This window comes from Hemitrygon akajei, chromosome 6 (genome assembly GCF_048418815.1).
Source record: "Hemitrygon akajei chromosome 6, sHemAka1.3, whole genome shotgun sequence".
Lineage (NCBI taxonomy): Eukaryota > Metazoa > Chordata > Chondrichthyes > Myliobatiformes > Dasyatidae > Hemitrygon > Hemitrygon akajei.
The window spans coordinates 150,710,754-150,729,310 of record NC_133129.1 but is presented as its reverse complement, the minus strand read 5'-3'; the positions used below and the strand labels follow the sequence as shown (position 1 = coordinate 150,729,310).

The window sequence follows — 18,557 nt, the reverse complement described above, 5'->3', positions numbered from 1 at the left end:
TGCAGAGAGAGCTTCACTACTGGAAATCTATTAATGCAGTCTCTCAGCTTTGGTTAACATATCATGACCTTTTAGTTCACTTTAACATGGAACCTATGTGCTATGGTCATCAGTGACTACACCCAATGTTGTAATTTCTGATGAAGCCAGTAGGGCTTCTATTTTGACCTTGAAAATACCCTGGTTCATGTTCCAAAGAGTGACAAACTGACCCTACTGGGTCCTTTCAATATTAGAGTTGGAAGGGATACCAGCATCTGGCAAGGCACGATTGGCAAGGAAGGAATAGGGTGAAACAACTTCAATGGAGTCCTCATATTGTATAGTTTGTTTCAATACAAGGTGAGGCCTTATTAATATTCTCCATCCAAGCACAGTCATCTCATAGTGATAATCCGAGTGAGGGATTGCAATAATGTTTGTATCAACTGCACTCTGACTGTCGCTGATGACTGACAGACTGACTACCACTGACTCTGTTCTGTTTTTTGCACCCTTGACCCCAACGAGCAAAATGTTGATGATAGAAGATCAATGTTGAAGCACTCAATAATCCCACAAGGGCAGCTCATCTTAGACACTTCCTCAACTCCCAGCCAGGAGGAGGTGTGGTGTCCACAACTATGGGTTTCCCTAGCCTACCATAATTGGCACATATGAGGGGATTCACAGGCTATGTTAATTTTAGTTGGCTTTGTTGGACAGGCCATGCTGTACACATGCCCTCTTCCAGTGTCCCAAAACAGACTTGGGAATTGATTACCACACACATAGAGGGGAAAAATTGCAAATCCCCACTGACTCCTGGGGATTTCTGGTCCAAAACCACTCGAAGTTGATAAGCCATAGGGGAATGGCTTTCAAGCATCAGGAGTACATGGAGTCTCTGTGTGAAAACGGAAGGAGCAGGTCACCATCTGCCTCATTGGCTACCACCTGCTCCATCTGTGGGAGTTCCCTCAGTAGCCTCACTGGCCACACCCAAACCTGCAATACAGGAGTGCAAATGAATTATTCTTGTTCCCTAAGAAGACCTGTAAGATTCTTGGTCTGCCTAACAAGGTGACTGACGGGTGTAAATTAGGCAGAGAGTAGAGGTTCTGTGGAATTCTTTGCCACAGGTAGCTGTGGAGGTCAAGTCTTTATGTATGTTTAAGGCAGAGTTTGATAGATTCTTGATTGGTCAGGGCACGAAGGGATACAGGGAGAAGGCAGGAGATTTGAGCTGAGAGGAAAATTAGAACAGCCATGGTGAGGTGGCAGAGCAGACTCGATGGGCCAAGTGGCCTAATTCTGCTCCTGGATTTTATGGGCTTATGGCAGGGGTGTCAAACTCATTTTAGGTCACGGGCTGGATTGAGCAAAATGCAGCTTCATGCGGGCCAGATCAGTCGGACGCGTGCGAACGCAGCTTTCGTTGCCTCCGTTTTTTCAGCCTGCTCTCATGTGTCTCAGTCTCTGCTATAACTACAAAGTGTTTCACTTTACAAATTCTGTTTCTTATGAAGAAGACTGCCGAGCAAGACTGCCGAATAAACACTAAAAACCCTGAAAACCTGGTACCTGAATAAACTCAGCATTAGCCATATCATACGCCATAGGAGCTTCGATTACTGGGGCCAGCTTTAATAGTAATTAGATATTATCTCGCGGGCCAAAGATAATTCCACCGCGGGCCGGATTTGGCCCGCGGGCCTTGAGTTTGACATATATGGCTTATGGTTTTAGGGGTGTAAAGCTTCTCAGAAGACATGCTTCATTGATATAAGATAACCAATTTAAATATAATTATTCTCTGTCTTCTAGTTATTATTCAGCTGGTTTATTATGGTCAATGTCACAAAGAATCAATCTGTTTTAAAACCCTGATACCCTGGAATCAGCAGTGGGCATATCCTTTAAAAATCTAATACATTTGTGCCCCTTGGAAATTAGTTCAGATTCACTTCAGGCAAAATCCTTCTAGTCAGCAGGATAAGAATTTCATGTCTTTATTCAGGACTGAACTGCATTCCACGTTCCCTTAGGCTAACTATCAGCCACTTTGTTACACATTGAACCTTTCCTCTATAGATGTTGGTTAGTTACCAGAGAGAAAATGATTACAGACAGAACGATATTGAATGCTCTTTATGCATCCTGTTAGAATAGAAATTTTGTGCAGTCGTACGTGAACCACTCTGGTTTCCTCAGCTGTGTAAGTCTCGGGAGGAGAAACTCCGGTCCCGCCAAACCTGTGAGATTGAGGCACAAGCCCACCCCAAAATCCCTCTTCATGTGGATGGTGTGTAATTCATTACCATTACAAATGAGTGCCATGAATTAAAAGACAGTACACTGCATACAATTAAAAGATATAGCTTTATAGTTCTTAATTTGACTAAAGGGTTAGTAAAGAAAGAACAAAAAAAAGAAAAGGTTCCATTTTAATGAAACAGTCTAATATGCATAACTTGGAGCTCATGGTTTCTCCGTCACCAATTCTCCATTGATCTCACCCTGGGCTTCTTCAAATCACGGTCCCGGCCCGGGTTGAATCCTATGACCTCTTCTCTCTGGCATCTTCCCTCTTCGTCTCTCTGTCACACAAAGCCCTAAGCCCAACCTTGGTGTCCCTCATCACAGAAACCTCCCCTTAATTTGACCATCCTAATCAGATGGCACACAATTCTCCTCTCTCTTATCCTCAACAATAACCCAAACATAAGCTGAAAACAAGCAGCTTGCACAGAACAGCATAGCAGTAAAAATATGAACCAGGGCATTACGTCCAATAATGAAATAATAATTGCAACTCTTCTCCCTCCCGCCAGCTGTTAAGAAGAATCACTTATTCAATTTAGTATTTTGCCTTTAGGGAGAAAGTGGTTCGCCGTCTACAGAACAATTTCAGACAGATAGAAGAGAGAGAGCAGAAGTTGGAGAAAATGGAGAGAGCGAAGCAGTTCTTGCAGCAGCAGACTCAAGCCAGGATCCAGTCTATCGCTTCCGAGGACAAGGAGAGAGAAGCCCGCAGGTTGGCCCACCTTCAGCAGGTGACTGCAAGGAAAGATATGATGGAGGCTGAGAAAATGAAAGCGGATGAAATAAAAGAGATCCAGCTGCAGGTATTATAAAGAGGAATGGGTAAATAATTGCACTGTATTCTGTAGATGGTCCATACTGGAATCACTGTGCACTGGTGATAGAGAGACCGCTTTGTCCTGGCTGACGTTAAGCTTCTAGACATCTGTCACAGCTGTACTCATCTGGTGCAGTTCATTATACTCCTGATGTGCCTTATAGATGGTGGAAAGGATTCAGAGTATCGAGGAGAGCCACTGACCACACAATACCCAGCCTCTAACCTGCATCCTGAAAACAGCATTTATGTGACTGGTCCCATGAGTCATTGCTGATGGTGTTGCCATTGAATGTCGAGGAATAGTGATTAGACCCTCTCTCGTTAAAGATGGTTATTGTGTAGCACTTTTAGAGTATAGAACATAGACCAGCACAGTATAGGCCTTTCCTACAGGTCCATGATGTTCAGCCGACCTGAGAAATGTACTCCATAATCAAACTAACCCTTCCCCCTAATACAGGTCATAACCCTCCATTTTTCTTACATCCATGTGCCTACCTAGGAGTCTCCTGCATGTCCTTATTCTATCAGCTTGTGCCACCCCTGCGCTGGCAGTATGTTCCAGGCATTCATCACTCTCTGTGTATATTACAAAAAAAACTCACTCTGCCATACCGTACCCCATACAGTTTCCTTCAGTCACTTTAAACACATGTCCTCTGATATTGGCCATTGCTTCCCTGGGAAGAAGATCAATTGATTTGGCATAACATTATTCAGCCAAACGTTTTTATCTGGCTGGTGAACGATTAGCATTAATTTTCCAAGAAAAAAACAAGTGTGTGTGTGTGTGTTTTTTTTAAAAACCTTCTCATTCTTCGTGTTTTAGGAAGCAAGAAGGAAACGAGTGGAGCAACACAATAAAATGGTGGCGGAAAAGTTCAGTGAAGCAGAAAAGCTGACCTAGGAACAAGAGACATTCCAAAAACGCATCAAAGGAGACAGGTTTCACCAGTTTATAAGGAAATTAAGCAGGTTCAATCTATGCATTTGGCAGCTTTGTGACTCTTTTGTATCTAAGTGAAAACAAGTTTCTACAAAGTGATCTAAATTAATTACAATTATCAAACACAAAATAACAGATTGCAGAAGTATTCACCCCCTTCCAGTTGGTATTTAGTAGATACATCTTTGGTAGCAATTACAGCCTTGAGTCTGTGTGGATAGATCTCTATCAGCTTTCCACATCTGTACACTGCAATTTTTTTCCCCATTCTTCCTTACAAAACTGCTTAGGCTCTGTCAGATTGCATGGGGATCGTGAGTGAACAGCCAGAAATTTCATTTGGATTGAGGGCTGGACTCTGACTTGGCCACTTCGGGACATTAACTTTGTTGTTTTTAAGCCATTCCTGTGTAGCTTTGGTTTTGTGCTTGAGGTCATTGTCTTGCTGGAAAACAACTCTCCCAAGTCACAGTTCCCTTGCAGACTGCATCAGGTTTTCCTCCATGATTTCCCTGTATTTTGCTGCATTCATTTTAACCTCAACCTTCACAAGCCTTCCAGGGTCTGCTGCAGTGAAGCATCCCCACAGCATGATGCAGCCACCGCCATGCTTCACTGTATGGATGGTGTGTTTTTGATGATGTGCGGTGTTTGCCTTATGCTGAACATAGTGTTTAGTCTGATGGCCAAAAAGCTCAATTTTGGTTTCATGAGAGCATAGAACTTTTTTCCAGCCAACTTCAGAGTCTCCCACATGCCTTCTGGCAAACTAGCTGAGATTTCATGTGTTTTTTTTCCACAGTGGCTTTCTCTTTGCCACTCTTTCATAAAGCTGTGACTGGTGAAGCACCCGGGAAACAGTTGTTGTATGTGCAGTCTCTCCCATCTCGGCCGCTGAAGCTTGTAACTCCTCCAGAGTTATCATAGGTCTCTTGGTGACCTCCCTTCTTGCACGGTCACTCAGTTTTTGAGGACAGCCTGCTCTAGGCAGATTTACAACTGTGCCATATTCTTCCCATTTCTTGATGATTGACTTAACTGTCCTCCATGGGATATTCAGTGACTTCTATATTTGTTTGTATCCATCTCCTGACTTGTATTGTGCTTTTCAATACATTTTTCGCAGAGTTGCTTGGAGTGTTCTTGTATCTTCATAGTGTAGTTTTTGCCAACTTACTGAATCATCAGCAGTTACACTTCCAGATACAGGTGTATTTTTACTACAATCAATTGAAACAACTTGACTGCACACAGGTCTCTTAAAACTAATTATATGACTTCTAAACCAGTTGGCTGCACCAGTGATGATTTGATGTGTCATGTTAAAGGGGGGTGAATACTTGTGTAATCAATAATAATTGTTTTATATTATTGATTTATAATGATTGTTTTATATTTGTAATTAATTTAGGTCACCTTTTAGAGATCTGCACTTTGACAGGAAAGTCTTTTTCTGTTGATCGGTGTCAAAAAACTAAATTAAATCCACTGTGATTCAATGTTGTAAAACAATAAAACATGAAAATTTCCAAGGGGGGGGTAAATACTCTGTGTACAGGTACTATACACATGTATAATGTATACATTGTGGATTCTGATTGACTGGGCCATCAGTAAATTGAGGCATCAAGGTAGCCACTTATTTAGGACAAATCTTAAAGAACAAAAACTAATTGAGAAATTCTCTGTTTATTTGGAACACTTTGCCATTTAATTAGGGAAGGAGATTGTTGCTGAACAATTTCTAACCAACATCAGACACGTACAATTGTGTGGCTATTGGTCATTACACAATTTTTAAATAGCTCAGTTGCAGGCCTTTGTGTTCAAAAAGCAGTGTTTTTGTTACTGATAGTTGGTGAGAAGTAAGCAGTAAGAAAATTCAGAACTGTTCTGCGCATTCAGGTTAGGAGATGCTAGAAAAAGTCACAGTGTAAATGAAATGATTTCACTACTTCAACAATTAGGAACTACGAAGAATTTAAAGGTGTCAACAATCTTGAACGCTACAATGAAAATGAAGGTTTGGAGGATACAATTGCTGAAAGCATTGTATGAAGGCAGTCCATTATCTACAGTAGGTGTCTGCACTGATTTTGTTCATTTACAGTCAAACGAATACACCAACATACACTGGATGAATTCATCTGTCAATAACAATTAGGAATTAATACATGGTTTTATAGTGCTGTAGTATTATTAGTTGTGTTCTAATTTGTTCCGTATTTCATTTAAGTATGTAATTTGTTACTCAGTTAAATGGTAGTTTGTTTTATTATACCTTTTAGATTGTTTCCATGAAAATTCGACTGAGGCACACGTATAATAGTAGATTAAAAAAATATGTATATATACTTTTTAATGTTACTACTTTTTTCTATTAATTCTTTCCCCCTTTTTAAATGCCTGAGATAATATCTATTATTGTTGCTGTCCTCATTGGCTAGTCCCAGTTGGAGGCTGTTGTAATGCTTTTGGTATGAAACAGTAACAAGTACTCCAGGATCAAATGGGCAAAGCTTAAAATGTCCCCCATTCCTTTGGAAATGTAATAAATTGGAATGTAGATATATTAAAAAAAAAGATGTTTTCATTTGAATGACAGCCCCCCACTCAAATGAGCCACGTAAGAGTAAGGATCACGGTATTTTCATATTATAGCCTACTTGCTGGATGCATTTAAGATGGAAATCAGCCAATTAATCAAAAAGTGTTTCTGTTCTTGAAGTCCAGTTATTGTGTTTCAATTATATCAGCTGTGTTTGAAATAGTCAACATCACTTGCAACATACACATTTGCAAGTAGCATTTAATACAGATAATTTAATCCACATAAACATTAGTTCTTTTAATAACTTGTGACTTTTGCACACTTTTTAAAAAAAAATCATAGCTCAACTGGTATCTCTCTTCATCAAAGTCAAGGGATTCTGACCTTCAGTCCTAATTTGAAGTCTTCAGCATAAAAAATTAGACTGATACTCTGTCATACTGAGTACTACTTTGTCAGAGGTACCTTTCTGATGTTTTAGGAAGGCTCTCTAGCACCATTTTGAAGGGGGAAAATAGAACTACTGCTGTTTTTTTACATCTCAAAGCAATTAAATCTATGATAATTATCTCAATATTGTTTGGGGGAACTACCACATTTCCTACACTACAACTGTGACTACTATTCAACTTCATTGCCAATGAAGTACATTTAAGATACTCTGAAAGAAAAAGTGTAAATGCAAGTTTCTCCTCCTTCCTCTTCCTTCTTGGAATGGGTCTCACTGAATTTTAAGGAGTTACTGCACAGGATTCCAATATTTAGCCTTTCTTGTTCATGCAGCCAAGTCACTGCAATTAATCTATTTCTTAGCCTGTATTGTTGAGGGGTTAGCATGCCATATATTACTGCAAGTATCTTTTAAAATGAATGTTTTTGCCTCAACCACTCTGTCAAATGGTGAGTTCCAGAGCCCCAATCTTCCTCAAGTTCCATCAACTCATTCTATCATGTCCATCTTTGAATTCTACCTTCTATTTGCCATTTCTTTATGTTTTAATATTGCAGTTTGATCTCCCCTCAGCTACCCCAACCATCAGTTTGTAAACCTTCAGAACAGCTCTTTAAAAATCTGAGTGCCATGTTGTAGCATGGGTCCTCTATACTCTTCAATCTCTTCTTCTTTATTGGCTTAAAAGCTACCTCTCTGATCAAACTTTTGATTACTGTTCCTAATCTGAGTCTTTGACCTCCTGTGTCTTTGTGTGCCACCGGGGAACACTTCTTCCAATTAAGATGACATCGGGTTGCCTTGTGTCATGGCTGCCGTAAAATCAATAATCTTCTGTTTGAATTGTAGCCTAGTCATTTTGCAAATATATAATTAACCTTTCAAGAATGCATTATATTTTAATCCCATCCTATAAAGACTAATATTGAATTTTTTTAAAAAATGAGTTAAATGTTTGAAGTAGCGATATTAGATTCTTTCAATGGAATGTAGAGGCAGAAAGATTATTCATGGATCATTTACTATGAAATTTTCCAAGATCTAATACTACTAGATTTTACTGTTTATCATATTGAACTGATAATGGATGTAGTTAGACATTTTAATAAAGCACATTAGAAATCAACCCATTTATTTATGCATACACTAGATTTGTACGCATGCTCAATAAAATTTGTTACATATAAAAATAATTCCAAAAGAATATGATTCAGTTGTTTTAAAATTATTGTATTCAAATGCATTAGGCAGCATGGTATTTCAGAAATAGTTACTTCATAATTTTCAACTGTCCGTAAGGAAACAGCATTTTAATAAGACATGCCTGAGAATGATTGCATTGATACTGAAAATACAAACTTCCCCTGAAAAAGAGCTATTGGGTATTACTTTTGCAATCCTGTGCTCCTTACAGTTCATACATTAAAAATAAGATCTATGGTTTGATCTGGTCCCAAGTGTATGACTCGCGTCTGTTCTCTGGGAGATGATCTTGATTTTGCTGTCACTGCATACGAACCTGGGGCCACTTGTATGTGAACCTTGTCATTACTTCTAATCTGTTATTAAAATAAAGAGAACTGTCATTAATGGATCATGCTAAATTAGTTTGTCTTAAAACAAAACATACCTTTTGCTAAAGATACTACTCATACTCAGTTTGCCAGGTCAACTGCTATACCAGGATCATCTGCCAGTTTGCACACAAGCCTTCTGTTCCTGAGGGACCAGAAATCTTGCAATGAGAACTTCAAACTGGACTTAAGATTCTTTCCTGGGTCTTTAGTATTTATTTGAATTTTGAAGACATGGCAACGAGTCCTTCAGTGCCTCTTAATGATCTTACAGCTCCTGGCCACAATATTAGAGGTTTAAGAATTTGCCACCTCAGTTTAACCACCTGAGACATTAAAAATGTGCAGCTGAGATTCTTGGTATTTGGCTATGCAGGTATCTGTTCGCTTTACGCCACTTCGCTTTTACGAAAGACCTATATTAGTACCTGTTTTCGCTAACCGAAAGAAATCCAAAGAGGATTTTCACTTTTAAGAAAAAAGGCGAAAAGCAAAAATAGCATTCAGCGTTTGTTTTGCAGTGAGCCATTATAGAGGCAGCGCGCACTCCGAGCAACGAGAGTGGCGTCACCAAGCTCCTTCCCCGGAACTACACTCCGCATCAAGCCGCCGTAGCTTTGAACTGTGTCTGTGAGCATCTGTGCTTTATCTCGATTTATTTTGTGCATCCGTTAGCAAGATGTGTCCTAAGCTATCAGAAAAGCCCAAGGGAACTCGTAAGGGTGTTACGCTTAGCGAAAACTGGATGTAATTAAGAGTTTTGATCGTGGTGAACAAAATAAAGACATTGTGTGTACATTGAACTTGCCTGCATCCACCATTTGTACTATTTACACACAGAGAAAAAGAATCTTGAAAGCTCCCGATGTTACTATTGGTTCTGCTAGTAGCAAAGTGGTCTCTTTTAGTCGCTTCTTCCTCTCTCTCCTACAACCCTGTCTCCTGTTCCTCCCACCACCCCAACCTCCAACGACTCAGCCTAACACACCATCATCACCACCAGCACCACCTCTCAACCTTCCAGTGTGCTCGCTGTCTTCCCGATTCTGGTAAGTGGAACTACACTGTACATATATTATTTCTACTTTATATAGGCTGTGTATTTATGATATCATTCCTGCTTTTCCTATATGTTTGTGTTATTTTAGGTTTTGTGTGTTATTTGGTAGGTTATTTTTTGCGTCTGGGAATGCTCAAAAATTTTCCATATAAATTAATGGTAATTACTTCTTCGCTTTACACCATTTTGGCTTACGAAAGGTTTCATAGGAACGCTCTACTTTCGGATAGCGGGGGAAACCTGTATCTAGACCGGGGTACTTAAGTGCACTCTAAGATCTAGTTCCTGTTAAACAACAAATGTAATTGCCCTTGAAATTTAATTAGTTTATATTTGTTCAACTACTAGTCTAAAAACCAGGAGAACAAATACAGTATAAAACAAAACACTGGGTTCACAGCAAGTGACTCAAAGGTCGGAGGAAAGTAACATTTTCTGCAGAAAATTTGCCAGGATCTCAAACTGTATTTGCAATTTGTCTTTCTCTTTCCCATATTGTCTGACCTGCATACTTTCAAAACTTACATTTTGATTTCAAGTTACCAACAATTGCATTTGTCCTTTTAACATTTTCTTTATTAAAACGGAGCCAAGAACTAGCGTAGGTTCGTTTTGAAACTGCATTATAATTGCTTCACAACCTATGGTCATTCCAGATCTCTACTCGGGTAACACACTTACAGGAGCTTTGTAGTTTGAACACTTATGGCATTTCAGATCTGTGTGGTAGCGTCGGATATGATTTTCCTCCATTTCATCTCTTTGACATATTGGTACACCTCCATAATAATGCTGCAAATTAAATGTTACAGATTTATTATAATTTTAATTACATTGATTTAGACTTCACTTGCATTCATTTCCTCCAAAAAATGTATCAATTGGTCATTAATTCATTTGACTAATATGTACAACACTAGTCTAAGCATTAGTAATTTGAAGAATCTTCCAATAATAATTGACAAATAATATATTTAGAGCATGTCTAAAGTGCACTACCTCTACACAGAAAGTACACAATTGCAGTTTAACTTCACAAAGGCACCGTGCTTGAGTCGTGACTAAATTATCCTGATTTATAAATGATGCTTCTTAGTCAAAGCCTTATTATCGCTTTTCATTTCCTACACGCTCCCAGTGTTTTTACAAGCAATGTTTCTCTGACATTTCAACCTCTATGCAGATTTCAGACTTGCATCTTTACTTTTTTCTTTAAAAATGGGGGAAGGCCATTTCTTCAAAATTTCCCATTTTTGTTTAAATCTACTTCAACTGTAACAAACATATCCTAATGCTGACAAATCATGTGGCCTTTGCAATTCAAATGTACCAATTAGTATTTTAACCCTAAATATGAGCCTGTTATTTTAACCAATAACTAAGTGATTTTCAAGCTATACTCTCTGCACCTCAAATCTCAGTATTTTTTAGATTGTAAAAATGTCTGGAAGTGCAGTGAAGAAAAACAAAGATCATTACGGCTTACCTTACAGTGCCTTGTGGTATAAGCCATGCAATGCAGAAGGGAAGCAAAGGCTTCATTGATGTCAGGGCACTCTGTTCCACCCTGACAAAGAGACAGCATCAGAATCACAGTGGGTTCTATTTACCAACAGTTAGAGACGCTGACAGGTTTTCCAAGGACTATTAGTCCTTTTTCTTCCTACTAATGTGTTACTTCATACTTTTCTAAACAATTAATATGGCAGTTATAAACCCAATTATACATTTATCTTTTATATTTGGTTGCATCATTGCTTTTGAATTATCACATTCTCAATTGCATTGTTTTCTGCTTTCCTTCTGATTTCTAGATACAAATTGTTCATACAAGTAGTAAATAATAGTGGCCCCAGTAGCAATCCTTTTGGAATGTCATTCCTTAACCTGAGAAACGAACTTTAATGATGCTATTTTACAGCCATCTTCCTGCCTGTTCAAAATTGTTAAGATTACATAGTAAAGTTCTCATTCCTTAATAAGGTGTTTAAGCTTAAATGCAAGATGGTTGGAGCACAGGACACTGTAGGTTAGAGGAGCTGAGGTGGTGTCTGAAGCAGAGTTCATGTTCATTTTGCCCAATAAAATGTTAAGAAAATAGAGCAGAATGTAGGATTAAATCCCATATGAACGATATACAGTCGGCTCTCCTTATCCACAGGGGGATTGGTTCTGGGAACCCCCCATCTCCCCCCATGGATACCAAAAAACGCGGATGCTCAAGTCGGTGGACTTTAGGACCTGGCAGAGCTCCGAACCCATTTAACCTGTCTCAGTGCAGTGGACTTTTGGACCCGGTGGAGCTCGGGACCCGCTGCCCACAGTGTTTCTGTTCAAGAAAACAATCATGATTGAAAATAAAGTGGAAATAATAAAGTGACTGGAAAGAGGTGAAACGCCATCGGTCATTGGAAAAGCGTTAGGCTACAGTCGGTTAACGATCGGAACAATTTTAAAGGATAAAGTGAGAATAACGAAGCATGTGAAGGCCCTGCCCCGATGAAAGCTACAATTATTACTAAGCAACACAGTGGTTTAATTATTGAAATACATACGTTTAAGTGTTTTATATGCATAGAAAGGTAAAATATATACTATATACTAAGACAAACGTTCGACTAACTGACGCTAGATAATACTGACGTACCTGTTCCGACTTAGAGAACTTCCATTTGTTTTTCCCATTCCCGATCTGCAGTAACCTATGCACATCCTCCTGTATACTTTAAATCATTTCTAGATTACTTATAATACCTAATACAATGTAAATGCTATGTAAATAGTTGTTATACTGTATTGTTTAGGGAATAATGACAAGAAAAAAAATCTGTACATGTTCAAATGAGTGCTGGAGAGAGAACTTCCAGGTTTTCCTGATCCGTGGTTGGTTGAATCCGCGCATGCAGAACCCGCGGATAAGGAGGGCCGACTGTACATCAACAAATAATTTGACTGACCAACCTATTTCCAAGCTTTCAATTCTTTAAAGTTATTATGAAGTTATTTTCATTGGTTTTAAACAGTTTTTCTACAATTGCAGAATATTTGGAATATGATTCATACTGGTCCTTCTGTGCCTGAAATATTTTCATTGATTAATTTTTTCCCCCAAAAATGAACTATTTCATTCATATGATAGACTGTTCTTTAACACAAAATCTTTTTTCCAGCACTTTATTAAAAGTTATGTTCTTCCTCACACCCCGTCTCATTTCACCTTAACGTTAAGATTTGTGATTATGCTACTTTCACAAATTCCCTCTCATGCTGCTGAAGATGTCCCTATCCTCATCTGCCTCTGTTGAATTCAGAGTTAAAAACACACATTTTATTCCATCTTTTCATCTCAAATCCTGCTGGAAATGACAGATCAGATATTTTCTCTTCTTATAATTTTAGTTTCGCTGGTAATGACATTTTAAAATTATATGCAAGAACTCAACACTTGCTTCGGAAGAATTTCACTTTTACCTCATCTATCTGAACGGACGACTCTGCACTTCTCCCTGACCTGTCCAGTGACCAATGAACTCTCCTCTGAGCACGTTGGAGAACCTCTTGCCCAAGCCGTGATGATCGCCTCAAAGCACTTTGGAGTTGGCAGGTGTCGTGTTCCATGCTGAATTAATCCTCAGAGATTGCTTGAACTTGATTCTGCCAAACAAAAAGACATTAACAACTACTTCCACACTTTCCATTGCTTTGTCAAATCACTCTCCATAATCCTTTACAAGATGTACCAAATCCCTTACAACTTCTAGAACTGTGGAGTACTTCCAGTCCTTAGACAATTCTGTGTAAGAGATAATAAAAAGGGTGGACCACTCGTGTCTGCTCCTCCATGCGATTCAATCATGCCTAATATCTTACCTCAATGCCATATTTCTGCCATAATCCCATTTCCCTGACATCCAAAGACCTATATGTAATGAATGTATCATGGACTTAGTGGAATTCCACAGATTAATTACCCTAGGATGAAGACATCTCCTCGTCAATTCCTTGAGATGGAGAACCTGGTCTAGATACCCCAGCAAAGGGAAATATCAAACCTACACCTACCCAATTAAGATGTGGAAAAATTCTGTAATGAGAGGTGTCTGAACTCCTTCCAAACAGAAAAGTGTAGGCTCAATCTGCTTGATTTCTCATAAGACATGGAATCAATCTGGTTTAATTCCTTGAGCATATATAAGAAAAACATTCCTTGGATAGGGAGGGCATATTCACCAGTACGTTATACAGTTGAAGCTGGATATCTTCAACTCAACTCCTTTCCCAATAAAGGCCAAATGACTATTTGCCTCTCTTAATTGCTTGCTGTGCCCGCATGTTAACTTTCAATGATTCATGTACAATACACAGAGGTCCTTTGAACCTTTTGGTCTTTCAACATCTATAAAAAATTACGCATGATAGAACTCTTGTGAAAAGTAAACAGAACATATATTTTTTAAATGATGCAGTTTGCAGCTTCATCCAATGTAGGAAAGACACATAGATCAGAAATAACACAGGGAAGGGATGTTTGGTCTCTCTATCTGTATGTCACAGATGGAGCATTATCCAGTCTCAAATGTTGAAGAATGTAATCTTAATTACATTCTTCAACATTTGGACTCTGCACTACTTATGTGAGGATCTTGTTTGTGGGTTTTAGCTCCACCTTCAACATAATTGTTTGAAGCTCCACAGCAAGCTAACCCAGTTAGCTGTATCAGTCAATGGATTACAAACTTCCTGACAGGAAAGAAACAATATGCAAGGTCAGGCTCCTACTTGTCCAATCCAATGTGATTAAGCACAGGCTCTCCCCTTTTACTCCTCCTGTTCTCACTTTATACAAATGACTGTACCTCCATAGACAAATCCATTAAAATCCTAAAGTTTGAGGATGGCACAACTGCTGTTGGTCTCATCTCCAATAATGATGTGACCTGTTATCAAAGAGAGCTGGACCAGCTTGCAACGTGGTGTGTTCATAACAACCTGGAGCTTAATGCTATCAAGACAGTGGAAATGAGAGTTGACTTCTGCCAACAACTCCCTACCTGCTTCCCCCCTTGAACATTAATGATCAGACGACGTCTGTGGTCGAGTCAAATTCCTGGGGATTAACCATTACCAACACATTGAAGTTGGACAAGCATGTTGTGTTCATCACTAGGAAAGCCCAGCAGAGATTGTTCTTCCTTCGCCAGCTTAGGAAACTTAACATCTCAGAGTGTATCCTGATGAATTTTTACTCAGCCATCATTGAGAGTGTTATAACCACCTCTATCACCATTTGGTTTGCCGCTGCTTCCTCACTCTCCAAATCCAAGTTGCAGTGAATGGTCTACTCAATGAAGAAGATCATTGGCTATCAGCTACTGACATTAAAGAACCTGTTCAATGTCAGGGCAAAGACCTGGAAAATTACTGCAGCGTCCACCCACCCTACCGTTCACCAAGTTGCCATCAGAGAGACACTACAATTCCATCACCACCAGGACTACACATCATCACCAAAGCTTCTTTCCTGCTTCTCAACAACTCACTCAGGTGTAATACCCATCTGTCCCTACACAGCATCCGTTACATGGACTCTCCTGTTCTCCTTGCTCTGTTGCTAACCATTTAGTCTGTTCATATTTAAGTATGATTATTGACATTTGAGCTCATTGTGGATTGCTCATGTCTGTTTGCACTATTGTCCTGTGTTTTAAGCTTAGCACTGAACCACAATCAATTTTTATTTTTCACATACTGGCAGTAAAGTGACTCTGAATAACATGCACGGATTGTTGAAGCACTCTTGACTAGTTAGTTGACATTCCTTCTTCCAGCTAGAACACTGCCTGTGCAGTTTTCCCATGTAGTCTTGTTTTCCTCAGTCATTATTTTCCTGCACAAGACAGCAGAGGAGGAGCTTCTGTCATCGAGCTGTGCATCTCAGAATTCTCTCCCAGAGAACACTGGAGGTGAGTCTCTCACTATATTCAAGGTAGAGACTGACCAGAAGGGAGACAAACAGGAAGGATAGGAAAAGGGAAATGCTGTCCAGGCCAGGACTGGAAGACCCCTGGTCTGACAGTAAAAGCTCGAGGAGCTTTGTCTCACCCGTTTATGTACAGACCCTCATTCTCCCTTTCAGGACTCTTTAACAAGCCTCCACACCATCTGCTTTCCTAATGATTCGGCGTTTCCTGTGCAGCAGGAGCTTCTGTTTCGTAAACCGTTAGGGCAGAACGTAACAGCACGGGGTCATTCCTTAAACACAGGTGACACTCCCTGAATTAACGGGAATGCTTCTACTACAACATTCACCTAATTTTATTGGCGATTTTCTCTCTTCGTCTGCTTAACAAGAAACAACATTAAGCTTGTTTCAATTTCCGTAACCATATTATCCGAATAACTGGAAGTACATCAATGGACGTTGATAATTATTTGTACTGAATGCAGTTTGGTGCAGAGCCCGATAATGAAACGAGTTCAGAACTTTTTGGTTAATAAATTGTGGATACACTTTCTTAAACGCAAAAACAAATTAAATAAAGTTGCCGGGATTACAACACGCAGCCAACACTGACAAGTATAATGAAACCACCCTCACCCTGACAGTTGTAGCCTGTTTACTGACTAGATGAATAGGAGCCGTCCACTTTAACCAAACATTTATCTTAAGTAAGAAGGTAATTCACATTGACAACTACTAGACCTGGCCTGTGGGGATAGGCGATAATAACCGGCCGACTAGCACCAATTTCATTTTTCTTATACGCCGTTCTGTTTATAATATTTAAGATACGCTTGGACAACTTCATCTTCATCGACTCAACGTCTCGTTGCTTCCCCAGGGAGGGGCAGCGCCGCGCGGTTTGTACAACCGATGCAACAATGTGACATTTCCTTACTTTGCTACACTCTGTCCCATTCACAAGACTCAATGCCGGAAAGCGCGCCCCGGCCTGTAATCCGTCCGCCGAAGGCCCGCCCCTTCCCACACGCCAATCACAGTTATATTTCCCGAAATGCAGCAGGAGCGACGAGCACATGCTCAGTAATACCCTCCCTGTCATTTGTCTTAAACCGCCAGGTTGCGGAGACTCATTTCTCAAGTACAACAGCAAATAAAATCTCGAGTGATTTAAGAAAATATTATCTTACACATTCCAGTAATCAGTGGATAACTTCACTCACCGGAACTGATTCCCCAACCTACAGATTCATCTTCAAGGTCTCTACAAATTCATGTTCTTTGTATCATTAGTTTATTAAAAAAATATTGTGTACGATGGTTGTTTGTCAGTTTTGTGTGTGTAGATTTTAATAAATTCTATTGTATTGCTTTATAATGTGTATTGCTGTAGGAAAAAATGAATCTCAAAGTAGAATGTGGTGACAGTTCATACTTTGACAAGAAATTTACTTTGAATTTCCTTGACCACTTTGTTTATGAGGTTTATTGATCAGTAGATGGTCAATAGTATGAGAGGGTGCAGGTAGGAGACAAACATTCAGCTAGTGTTGTGTGAACTGAGGCTCACCTGTTCAAATATCTTTTAGGCACTGTAATTGTACCCACATCAGCAGCTTCCTCTCACACCTCACTTCACACTTCACCCATGTCCTATGCATCCACAGAAGACCACATTTGCCGTTTACGAGATCCCTTCTCTCCTCAGTTATTCCTTGGCTCTTAATACTGTGTACTTGTAAACCTCCACCAGTGGTTCGGTGAAGACCCAACTTGTTCCCTGTTCCCGATCCTGGCAACCCTCAAGCATATCCCTGGCAAGCTGCAAAACCAGCCTCACACAAGGCAGATACACGTGGCGTCTGGCAACGGCAATCGAGACCAAGAGGACAGCTACCAACTCCTTGCACCCTAGAATGACTAATGCTCTAATAACCAGCGGCATTCATCCAGGAGGGAGAGAAAAGTCCAACTGATCTCCCTGCTAAGCCAGAAACAGGACAGAGGAACATCGCCTGCAACTGGACAATGCTGGTGGCTGTCAATAAACAACTCACCATTCCGCCGGAAATTGCCACCACCAACCTCAAGCAAGACCTGGTTCTCTGGTCCAGTCATTACAGATCGTTTACACTGTGGAACTCACAGTCCCATGGGAGGATTCAGTGGCTGAAGCATATGGGCACAAGAGACTACACAATGCGGATCTAGCAGCTGAGGCAGCGACGGTGCTGGAAGACCAAAGTTTGCCTGTGGAAGTGGGTTGTTGGTGACTTATAGCCACATACACCATCAAATTGCTGAAGGAGCTGGGCATCCATGGTCAGATTCCACGGCAGATCATCAGAGCCACATCAGAAGCAGCAAAAAGAAGCAGTCACTGGATTTGGATCAAGCGAAAGGACCTCTCCTGGGCTCCAGGGTAGCATCAAGAGAGTGGGAAGATGCAACGGGAGGTGTCCCTGGGAAGTCTTCGCTGAGCCCTCTGGAGATGTAGTGGGTTAATCGATGAAACATCAAGCAAGGAGGATACCCACTTGAAAACTGCTGTGCGTCAGTCCTGTGCCACTCCCAATATCAAGGCAGTCTTGACCAAGTGCTCACGACCCATTGGCACGAGTGATATTAACATTGTATCCTGTGTTTTTTGATTTTGGAATCCCTTAGGATTCTCCTTCACCTCATCCACCAAAGCTATTTCTTGTCCTCATACAAGACACAAAATGTTGGAGGAACTCAGCAGGTCAGGCAGCATCTGTGGAAAAAAGTAAAGTCGATGTTTCGGGCCGAGACCCTTCATCAGGACTCATGTTTGTCATGTCCTCATTTTGCTTTTCTATTTCTTCTCAGTGTACACCTACATCTCCGATACTCCTCACGGGGATTTCC

The 18,557-nt window shown here is 40.1% G+C and overlaps 2 protein-coding genes across 2 annotated transcripts in view; one reads left to right on the top strand and one right to left on the bottom strand.

Moving 5' to 3' along the window:
* c6h11orf16 (chromosome 6 C11orf16 homolog) overlaps positions 1–8,523 on the top strand; it is a 30,687-nt gene extending 22,164 nt beyond the window's left edge. Inside the window, exons 10-11 of the mRNA XM_073049548.1 lie at positions 2,858–3,107; positions 3,954–8,523. Of these exons, the coding sequence (XP_072905649.1) occupies positions 2,858–3,107; positions 3,954–4,031 (328 nt within the window). The 3' untranslated portion in view covers positions 4,032–8,523. The remainder of the gene's footprint in view (positions 1–2,857; positions 3,108–3,953) is intronic.
* akip1 (A kinase (PRKA) interacting protein 1) lies at positions 8,287–16,714 on the bottom strand. The gene is made up of 5 exons (XM_073049549.1): positions 16,606–16,714; positions 13,178–13,360; positions 11,193–11,273; positions 10,388–10,498; positions 8,287–8,631 (listed from the first exon to the last, which is right to left on the bottom strand). Exons 2-5 carry the CDS (start codon positions 13,322–13,324, stop codon positions 8,488–8,490), a joined length of 483 nt encoding a protein of 160 aa, XP_072905650.1. The 5' UTR covers positions 13,325–13,360; positions 16,606–16,714; the 3' UTR covers positions 8,287–8,487.
* Between the last annotated feature and the right edge of the window lie 1,843 nt (positions 16,715–18,557).